At 37.6% G+C, this 11689-nt stretch overlaps 1 protein-coding gene across 1 annotated transcript; it reads left to right on the top strand.

Annotated features, from left to right (window-relative positions):
* Positions 1-834: 834 nt before the first annotated feature.
* On the top strand, positions 835-10871 carry lcp1 (lymphocyte cytosolic protein 1 (L-plastin)). The gene is made up of 16 exons (XM_065252425.1): positions 835-941; positions 2764-2848; positions 3101-3264; positions 3350-3473; positions 3795-3927; positions 4811-4892; positions 4988-5153; positions 5286-5428; positions 6179-6274; positions 6369-6564; positions 6652-6730; positions 6982-7096; positions 7209-7342; positions 8696-8816; positions 8904-9028; positions 10326-10871. The coding sequence occupies exons 2-16, from the start codon at positions 2782-2784 to the stop codon at positions 10456-10458; spliced, it is 1878 nt and encodes a 625-aa protein (XP_065108497.1). The 5' UTR covers positions 835-941; positions 2764-2781; the 3' UTR covers positions 10459-10871.
* The last annotated feature ends 818 nt before the right edge of the window (positions 10872-11689 follow it).

The following is an 11689-nucleotide window of genomic DNA, read 5'->3' on the forward strand; positions in this document are numbered from 1 at the left end:
ACAATACAAAGGACTGACAGACAGACACGGAAACACAAAATAAATCCGATAACACGTGACTGAGGGAGGAATAAAACTGAAAGGAAACATAAGAGTTTAAATGTGTTGGAGATGATGACGGCTGTGTCAGGTGAGAATGATTGACAGGCGAGGGAGTCTGGACTGGAGGATGATGGGTAATGGAGTCCAGAGGGCGGGAACAGAGTGTGAGTGACAATAATAAATAAAGAAACCTTTAAAACTCACTTTTCAACAGATGATTGCTGCGAGTCTGTGAGATGGACACAATACATTAACTAAAATCATTTGATCATAAAAGTGTTTTTATTTTCAGGTGTAGTTTATCTTCAACTCTATCTGTTAGATTGTGCTTATAAATTAAAGTTTATTGTACAGAGCCTGCAGATTCAGTCTTTCACTGCTTGATTCTCACATTATTAAAGTATGAATGTTATCCTGATCTTCAAGCATTTTAATCCTGAAAGCTCCTGAATCCAAGTGAGTTTTGTCAGGTGTGCTCAGAATCTGAAATATTGGAGTATATTTCAAGAGTTTGCTTCCAAAATGAGATAACTCAATTTTTTCATAATTAATAAGAATTATACTGCAGTTGATTTGTTTTGATTTAAGCCTCGATAACTAAAATAATACAGCTAAGTGGCACAATAAAACACAAATTAAAACATGATAACATAATAATAAACATGTTTGGACAAAAAAAAATTAAAACAGAGTAATCTGGTTTTGGAAGCAAACTCTTGATTTGTTTGTGATGTGAAGATGTCAAGTAGATTACCTTATAAAGACATGGATTGGTGTGTGTTCCTGTTTCAGATGATGTGTGGGTCGCTTTGTGACACTTCCTTCCTCTCATATTTGAATAGACAGACACAGCAGAACCTCTCAACACTGAGAAGCATCCTGAAGTCCATCGTCTGCAGGTATGAGAGAAACATCATCATCATCATCATCATCTGTGTTTGTTTGTTTGTTTGTTTGTTTGTGATTGACCGCTGTGAGCTCTGACATTTGTTTTGATGTTTGAGTCTTATAGATCTGTTTCTGCAAAAGCTTGTGATGTGTTGTGAGGACTGTGTCGTCACTTTTTTTTAAAATAACTCAAGTTTTAGAAAAGTGCATTTGTGTTAAAAAAAAAACTTCATCAAATGAAACCACAGAGCTGAAGATCTTATACTGAAACACAAGGAAGGTTTTGCTTCTCCACCTAACTCAACTGGAGTCTTTTGAATGTGTTTATATAATTCTCTGCAGGTTATCTATCTGATGAATGAATGAGTTAAGATAATCTCTTGTTTAGTTTGATATGAACACAAAGCTTTATGCCTCTGCTAAGTGACCGTGCATTCAATACAAGTACAAGCGCTCTGTGGGAATCAAACCCATGACCTCACCGTTGCTAGCATGAGTCGTCTCAGTGCTGTATCTGAGTATTGTAATGAAGCGTTGAGCTCTCTTCAGTGTGACATTAAAGAGAAGTGAAGCCCTGCATGCGCTGCTGTAGCTCAGATAAAACAGGAAACTGTGGTCGAGTCGTTCTGCAAACACATAAAGTTACAGATTGACAGTGCAACTCTTTCCAGAAGAATCTCCAACTGATCACACATGACGGTTTTTCACATTTAATGAAGGTGTGATATATGTTACCATCTGAATTCAGTTTCTTTCCCTGCTCAACATCAGCGTGTCAAACTAAAAGCAGAAGATGTTTGTAATGTTGAGGTACAAAAGAGGAAGATTACAACATGTGATGATCTGCATGCAGCCATTTTGAGACAGAACTAAAACACTGAATCAAAACCTTTAAAGGCAAACAAATCAAAAGCTTTGTGCTGAAAGATGACGGCTCAGATTTCTGCTTTTTTATCTGACTGCTGATCTCTGCCATGCAAAAGGTCATCATCATCATCATCATCATCATCATCATCTGATGCAGTTATTACAGCATGAATAGATGTCATTGTGAAAAAAGAGAGGGATCTTTTCTTTCATGTCAGTGATTTACTGGAGATTAAATACAGACGACTCGTCTTAATAACTTAAATACATGTTTATAAAACTGTGCTGCTTACATTTAAACATTGCATTCAGAGATATTTCAAGAAAGAAATTCCCAATACATCAAGAGGTGAGAACCAGAAGGGCATTTTGGTTGAAATGGAGATGAAATGAAAGCCAAATTCTTCATCAATTTGCAGCTATTAAAGATTGACATTTTTTCTTCTTCTGGTAGAGTTGGTCAAATGTCAACTCTTTATTCTCTTTTAAAAACGAACACGAATCATTTCTGCTATATATACGTTTAATGTCGCAGAATTAGATTCATTTTTATTGTCCAAAATGATCTCATTTTATATGAATTATTAGGCCTCAAATGACTGATTTATATCCAATGGAAATCTTCCTATAGTTGCATAGCTAAAGTAAACTGACAGTAAGAATAAATGTTGTGTTGTATTCCAGTAATAATTCATGAATCTTCTATATTTGAGTGTTTGTTGAGTTGAGGAGTTTTAACTTTGTTTCTTTTCAAACCACATTTGGTTACTCAAAGAGCAAAACCTTAAGCCGTTTCCTGTGTGAAATCCTGTCTTGCGTCACATCTCATTTTCTGTCTTCAGAACAGATCAGATAATCCTTAACTATGAAACTGCATTTGCTCTTCAATTCATTTCAGTTTTGCATGTTGCAAAGCAGATGTGTGAGTACGAGTACAGACGTGTGATGTGTTCTTCTTTAATACAGGTGATATAATCGTGTAAGATGGCATCCACGGCACACATCTCACCAGAGGAGATTGAGGAATTGAGAGAAGCTTTTAGCAAAGTTGGTGAGTCAAACACATTCAACTACTGTCTGTATATCACCACTACAACCTCACTTCTCAATCATTTCTTATGTATTTTAACATTAATGATGGCAGAACCCTTGTTTTAAAGTTCTGTCGCCTAAAATTAATCCAAAATAAAAAAAACAAATGTTGTAGTGATGTGGGCTTTTTTAACTGGTGTTTTAAAATGTGAATCAGGTCATCACCGACTCTTGGTTCTGATATGTGAGTGATTTTTTTATCTTTCTGTAGATGTGGACGGTAATGGATACATCAGCACAGATGAGCTGACTGATTTGTTTAAGGCGGCTAATCTCCCGCTGCCAGGATTTCGCGTCCGTGAGATCATACAGGAGCTCAGCAGAACCATGGATCTGAACCAGGATGGAAAGATCACCTTTGATGAGTTTGCCAATGTAAGGAAATGAATACACATTATACCATTAATACCCCCAGATCCAGTCATCTTTAAAAGTGTCTGTCTGTCTGTCTGTCTGTCAGGTGGTTCATGATCTGAAGAGCTCAGAGGTGGCTAAAACGTTTCGGAAAGCAATCAACAAGAAGGAGGGCATCTATTCTGTAGCAGGAACCTCAGAACAATCTGGAACCCAACATTCATATTCTGGTGGGTGTCAACATCACACACACACACACACACACACACACACACACACACACACACACACACACACACACACACACACACACACACACACACACACACACACACACACACACACACACACACACACACACACACACACACACACACACACACACACACACAGGGAATACAACCTGTGCTTATACACAGTAATGACACAGTTACACACCATAAACCTTCAGAAACTGAATGTTTTTAAAGGTCAAATTCAGTACATGTAACATACTTTTGATGATAATGATGTGTGTCCGTGCGTTTGTGTGTTTGTGTTTGTCTGTGCAGAGGAAGAGAAAGTTGCATTTGTAAACTGGGTCAATAAAGCTTTAGAGAAAGATCCGGACTGTCAGCATCTTCTTCCAATGGATCCCAGTACTGATGATCTCTTCACAGCGGTGGGAGATGGCATTGTTCTCTGGTATCTGCTTCATATTAACCCCTTCATATCTAATAACCTCATATGTCATTATAAAATATGAAAGACAATCGCTGTGTCCCAATTCAAAAGCTGGGTCCTTATAATGACAAGACCTGAGAAGACGAGCGCTCCGTCTTTTAGGGTCGCGCCTCCAAAGTCCATGAAGAGAACTGAAATGAGACGTTCAGCCTTCGGAGGACCCATACGTTTGTGTCATCTGCTGTACGTGCCCACAGTTGAGACGTTTCTGACTTATTAAAATAAATATGGAAAAATATTCATTTATTTTAGAAAATATTACACGTTGAAGTAGATTAAACTAACCAACAGTATATCCAATTAATCAATCGTAGTAATATAAACAACATACACAGAATAATGTTAATACAAAACATAAGTTATAATACTAAAGAAGTGACAAGAAACTTTTTTCTGCTAAATACACACTTTTATTTAATAAAATTTGATTGTTTTAGCAGTCATTATATTCATCCGTTACAGGTGCGCAATGAATCTTGGAAAAGCCTCGGCTGTGAAGGATCCATTTGTTCATTTCTTAATAAGGATGCATTTTGAGGCTTCATTTTAATCAGACTTTTTGAATTGGGACGACCTTACTGACCTTCAGTGGCGCTGCTGTGACTCAGTCGGTCTTTAGAATACAGACTTTAAAGGACGCAGCCTTCGGATTGGGACACAGCTCTTCTCCAGTTTGTTTTAACACATACATGGAGATGAATGAAATATTAATTAGAATTGAAATGACTGATTTATAGAGGACACCAGTGGTGTATATAACAGAATGCCATTGACCAATCAGAATCCATTATTCGTCAGTGTATTTGATCTGCTTTAAGTGTTAAAGAATGAATCTTGTTTGCAGTAAGATGATCAATCTCTCTGTGCCTGATACCATCGATGAACGAACTATCAATAAGAAAAAACTCACACCTTTTACCATTCAGGTACACAAAATATACACCTGCTCTGTGATTGGTTGGTTTCATCAAAATATTTTTGTGACTGGATATAATGCCTGTGATGATGTGATCATGTGCAGGAGAATCTGAACTTGGCATTGAATTCTGCCTCTGCTATTGGCTGCCATGTGGTGAACATTGGAGCAGAGGACCTGAAAGAAGGCAGGCAGCATTTAGTGCTGGGACTTTTGTGGCAGATCATCAAGATTGGCCTGTTTGCTGACATTGAAATTACCAGAAATGAAGGTACGAAATACTGTGACATCCCAGCCTGTGTGAATGTATCTTCATAGACTCACAGGACACGGGTTGATTTAAAGTGACTACAGTGAAGTTTTGTGTTGTTTCAGTTGTGTGTCTGTTGTTGTGTGTTTGTAGCTCTGATCGCTTTACTCAGAGATGGAGAGAGTTTAGAGGATCTGGTTAAACTTTCACCTGAGGAGCTGCTGCTGCGCTGGGCCAATTATCACCTGGAGGAGGCCGGATGTCCCAAAATCAACAACTTCAGCTCAGATATTAAGGTACAATATAGAAAACAATCACAAATGAGATCTATTTAATGTTATTTCTCCTAGACATCAATCAGATTAAATCGAAAGCACTTTTACTCAAGATATTTCTCCTGAAATTGAGATTTAGAAATCTCAAAAATGATTTTCAGAAGAGATCTCAACTGTGTCATAATCTGAGCTCAAATCTGTCTGAAGATTTTAATTTAAACTCATATCCCCAGATTATTTGACTAATCTTCCTCAATATGACAGCTCCATACTCTTACAGTAGGCCATAGTTTAATTAGTAAATATAACTAGTTTTAACAAACATGCCTTACTAAAAACATTACTTGTGTGCATTTTGAGGCTAAACAAAGATGTATTTTAAGATATATCAGTACAAGTTGTTTTCAGTTTGATCAGCTCTTACATTTATTTTAGTCTAGGACTAGTTTAATCCCTGTCCGGGAAACCACCCCATAATTCACTAATCAACTAATCTCTTGTGTTTCTAGTATTATTTCTCATAAACAGTTTTAGATTAACATTTAAATGAAACTTGAGTAAATCTCCTGAGCTGTAGAAGAGAAACTATTTTCCTCTGGGCACAGTCCTGAAAAAACCCCAGTTTGAATTCATTCGAGTTTGACTGATGTACATCAAGTTCAAGTTTATTTGATCTTTTTTACAGTGTTGCATTGTTTTAAAGCAGCTTTACATGAATTGAAATGGGAATGAATACATGAATATAATCTCATCTCTTCTGTTTTTGTGAAGGACTCCAAGGCCTATTACAACATCCTGAACCAAGTGGCACCAAAAGGAGATGAGGAGGGAATCCCTGCCATTCCCATTGACATGTCAGGAATACGGGTGAGCACCTTTATCCTCATCATCAGTATATACCAACAACAACTCATTCATGTCAACTCATTCATACTTCACATACGTCTCTTTATACGTACAGGAGAAAGAGGACCTCAAGAGAGCCGAGTGCATGCTGGAACAGGCCGATCGTCTCGGATGCCGACAGTTCGTCACGGCGACGGATGTGGTCCGTGGAAATCCCAAACTCAATCTGGCATACGTGGCTAATCTGTTTAACAAGTATCCCGCTCTAAAGAAACCAGAGAACCAAGATATCGACTGGAGCTCTATTGAGGGTCTGTGAGAGCTTTACTTTATATACTCATACTTTAGAGTCTGATGATCCTTCATAAAGTTCTGATAAAGTTCTGTGTGTCGTTCAGGAGAGACCAGAGAGGAAAGGACTTTCAGGAACTGGATGAACTCACTGGGCGTCAACCCACGTGTCAATCATCTCTATGTGTAAGTCATCTTAAAATGTGAAGTCATGTATAAGATTTTCTGAAATCATCAAACTTTTACTTGTTCTCCTGAGACGGTTCGGCCTCGCTTCTCTCACTTTTCATTAGAAGTCACGTGATGAGCACATTTAACATAGATTAATCATACACACAACACGTGTCATGCGGTGATGTGATTGATCTCCAGCAGGTGGCGCTATATAACAGCAGTAAGTAGATTTACTGTGAATGTGTTGTTGTGTTTTTTTTTAGGGATATTGCAGATGCTCTGGTTATCTTTCAGCTGTATGAGAAGATCAAGGTTCCTGTGGATTGGGACAAAGTTAATAAACCACCATACCCCAAACTGGGCAGCAACATGAAAAAGGTAAGACGACAACTTCAACGATGTCATTATTTACTCATTTACCTCTCTGGCCAGTGAATGAGGAGAATGAGAAGTAATAAAAGTGCCTTTAATGTTGGTGTTGTTATAACAGCTGGAGAACTGTAACTACGCCGTTGAGTTAGGAAAGAAAGAAGCCAAATTCTCACTGGTAGGAATTGCTGGACAGGACCTGAATGAAGGCAATCGAACCTTGACCCTCGCTCTCCTCTGGCAGCTCATGAGGAGGTACAACACATCCAGATGTTTCATTACAGACACACACACACACACATATACTGAGTCAAGCGTTTCATACCCTTAAGATCGTCACACAAGACAGGTGATATAAGAAGTGAAGTTTATAACTGTAACACAGCAGAATGTTTGTCATATACATATGAGTTTATGTTCTTTTGTTTATGTCTGTGTATGTTTACATGTTCAGTACGAATAGCAGTAATGATTTGAGAGAAGATCAAGAGAGAGAAGGGGGTTTTTTTGTTAAAAAACATTATACCACGGGTCTTTTGAATGCTGTATTCTGATTGGCTGAGAAATGTTTCATGGGTCTTGATTATTTTTCTGTAAATCGCACACCTGATCTGTCAAATGTCTGTCAAATGCACCAGAGCAAAGTTTGTGGTAAATGTGGTATAAGTGGAATAATTGCCTGCAGTCCTTTGAATTATTTGTAATTATACCATGGTCTGTTTAAATACTCGATTCTGATTGGCTGGAAGGTGTGCATTAAAACCGTTTAACGCACAGGTAGTTCCAGTCAGTTTGATTAAAGTTAGAAATTAATCCACTACTATAAACATTGGTAACCATAGTAACACAGTTACACTTGCAGAGAGAGCGAGAGAGAGTTTTCCAACTGTTTGATTTTTGTTTTCATTTAATTTAATCCATTTCAATAAATGTAATGTGTCCTTATATAGTAATCGTGGTTAGAGACGTCGGTTTTATTTCACACTTTACATAATTCATTTAAATAAATGATTAGTTCAAATAAAGATTGCCTTGTCACTGTCAGTGTTGGCTGTCATTCATAAATTATTTAATGAGTTTAAATAAATATGATAATTCATTTAAATAAATGCAATACAATGGCACTACTTTATTTTAAGCGGACGGAGTGCGAGCCTTAACTTAAGAATATGACCGTCATTTTTTACCTGTCGGTTGAAATTACACTGTAAACATTAATTACAGCTTTAACTTGGCAAATAACCAAGGTATAAGCGGGATAATCCACGGCTAGCCATGCATTAAAGGGTTTTAATGCACTTCGCAGAGGCTACGCGTCGGGTGGTTCTTTGCCTCTACGTCGTGCATTAAAACCCTTTAATGCATGGCTGGCCGTGGATTATCCCTTACATAATGCACACCAGCGGTGTAATGGCATGGCGCAAAGCGGAGTTACCACCTTGGGTGTGCATTATTTTCTTATAATTCAATGGCCCGTCATCAATTATTCCTTACTTAATCAGAGTCAAGCAATGGAGACAAGTCCATGTTTTTAGTCAATGTGTTTTTGGTTGTTGTTGTTTTGAAGTTGTCTCAGTAATGTTTGTGTGTTTGTCTATCTATCTATAGGTATACTCTGAATATTCTGGAAGATTTGGGTGATGGGCAGAAGGTGAATGATGACACTATTGTCAGTTGGGTGAATAATACACTTACAGAAGCAGGAAAGAAAACCATCAGCGGCTTTAAAGTGAGTAAACGCTTTAGTGACAGGCAGCAGGGTGTGATGTACGTATTAAACACACTGCTTATGTTCATTGTTTGCTTTATACTTCAGGATGGATCTATAAGCAGCAGCATGCCAGTTTTGGACCTGATTGATGCCATCCAGCCTGGATCCATCCGTTATGATCTCGTCAAGACAGATGACCTATCAGATGATGAGAAACTCAATAATGCCAAGTATGAACAAGACAGAGTTTTTTATTTTCTTGCACAAGAGTTCTTATAAACAAGTATTTCATTAGTAAAATAATGACACTTTTAAACTCAGACTTCAGAAACCAAATGCACATCAATGAGAAAACACATGTCCAGAGATCATGGGCCTCATTTATAAAATGATGCGTAGAAAACGTCCTAAATTTGATCTTACGACCATTTCTCAAAAGCGTGCACGTGTGAGTCATAAAATGAATGTACGCATAGTAAAAGGGGCGTACGCCTCACTTTCAGACGTGAAATATATAAATCGCACATGAGCTTGAACTTGTGTGCAGCTGAACAGTTGCAGATTTTCACCTTTAAACGATGTCTAATGAATGTCATTGACATATAAAAGAGCACCTGTCAATCTTCAAATCCTCTTCAAGCAGCAATAATAGCTTAGCACTTTTCCACATCAAAAACAGTTTTTATAAATATGGTGTTGGTGTATGCTGTGGATTTTTGCTGTGGCACACTTTATGATCAAATCTCTGCATACGCACGCTTTATAAACGAGGCCTCATAAGCAATAAAGTCAAAGTGCACCACAAGACTCCTTTATGGAGCGTATCTGTGTAGAGTTATAAGCAGTTATAACCCATATCAGTAATGTAAAAATAAATAGATACACACACATAATCCCACTGCTTTAAAAGTCATTTATAGACGCGTTATAGCGTAAACATTGAATAATTCACAAAAACTACAAGCCTCACATTATCCTCCAGACTGTAAAAGTGATTTAACTGAGAGAGTCAATCCGGGATTCATCCTAACCAATAACTGTCATGATCCGGTCAGTCCTGTATGTCTTTTATGTGTTTCATGTGACAGGGTCATGGCAGCCCTCACTCTTGTCTTGTTTTGTGTGGAGAGTCATGTGGCCTGTGTTTATGTTTTGTGTACCTCGTGCTCTCCTGTCTTCAGTCTTGACCCTGCCCCCTCGTCTCCTTGTTAATTATTCATGATTGGTTTATTCCCTTCACCTGTTTGTCATTGTTCCCTAGTTTAGTTTTCCCTATTTAATGCCATTGTGTCTGATGTCTTGTGCTGGTTAATTTTGTATCGAATGATACCATCTCGTGTGTGCTTTGTCTGTCCTGTCAAGATTATTTTCTAGTCGTTGTCATTGTTCGCCCCCCCCCCCCTCGAGGGTATTTATGTTTTAAAAAACATCTTTTAGTTACGAGCTGTCTGCGATTGGGTTCTTTTTACCACCACACCCTGACAATAACAGAGTGAGAATAATGATGGAAATGTTTTGTTTCTGAAGGTATGCCATCTCAATGGCGAGGAAGATGGGAGCACGTGTATACGCACTGCCTGAGGATCTGGTGGAGGTGAAACCTAAAATGGTGATGACGGTGTTTGCCTGCATCATGGCCCGAGGGATGAGACGAATCTAAATGTGATGATGACATCGTTCATTTAGTGCAACCAATCAGCAAAGACATCAGTCTGTTTTTGACTGTCAGTAATGATGTCTGTTTGTTTTATGGGTAAACCTGGAAATATCTGTTAACATCTTTATTACTGTCATTTCCAAATCCATGCTGATTTGATGAGTGAATATTGATGTTTTTCTTCTTCTGCTCTGTTTATCAGCTCTTATGTCTTTTATTTTTCCTCTTTTAAATGTTTACAAACTTCAGGCTATAAACGACAGACTGTTAAATCTCTTCATTCTAACACATGGTTTATCTTAATGTTGCTACAGTATATTAAACAGGTACTTTTTTACTAAAAATGTGCACAGCTGAAATTAAAGTCTCAATGAAACATCTATTGTCTTAATGCAATAAAAGACTTTATGCATGAATTTCTAGATTTTTTTAATTAGACCGGCACATAATACTGTCTGTTTGTATCCCACAATGCATTAGGCAATCAGTCATAACTCATTAGATGAACATACGTGTCAGCTCTGTAAACTTTGTGCTGACTCACAGAAACATAAGGCTGTGAAAATATTTTTGTAATCATCACACAGACTACATGTTCATCATCTCATTTTCTTCACTTCTTGAGAGGAAGTGGATCTGTCTTGAAGTTAAGAGTTTTCCTCATCAATAACAGATTAAAGGTGCTCTAAGCGAATTGAAGCGTTTTAGACCATAAAACATTTTTTGTTACATACCGGAAACATCTCCTCACTATCTGCTTGCTGCCTGTCCGCTGATCAAACTGTAAAAAAACGCGATCTCTGTAGACAGCCCAGGCTTCACAAACGGCAATATCAACATAGTGGCCAAACCTAGCAGCACAAAACAAAACAAAGTATTCCAGCCAATAAACGACAAGAAGGATTTGGGGGTGGGGGTTGGGCGCCTTCATGAAAGCACGGAAGGGAGGGGGAGGAGTTAGCTACGCTCCGTCTGTTTGAAAACAGTTTCAAACGTCAACAATAACTAATGTCTCGCAGATTCGCTTAGAACGCCTTTAAACGCTTAAACAACCCATACATCAAAAAATATGTTTTCAAATATAATTTAAAATATAATTAAAATTATAGAAAAATTACCCAAAATACATGTGCAAAAATATATTTTGAAATATGTTTAAAAAAATTCACCAAAAAAATGTTTGACCATTTTTGTATATATATATATATATATATATATATATATATATATATAT

The sequence above is a fragment of the Paramisgurnus dabryanus genome, chromosome 15 (assembly GCF_030506205.2).
Source record: "Paramisgurnus dabryanus chromosome 15, PD_genome_1.1, whole genome shotgun sequence".
Classification (NCBI taxonomy): domain Eukaryota; kingdom Metazoa; phylum Chordata; class Actinopteri; order Cypriniformes; family Cobitidae; genus Paramisgurnus; species Paramisgurnus dabryanus.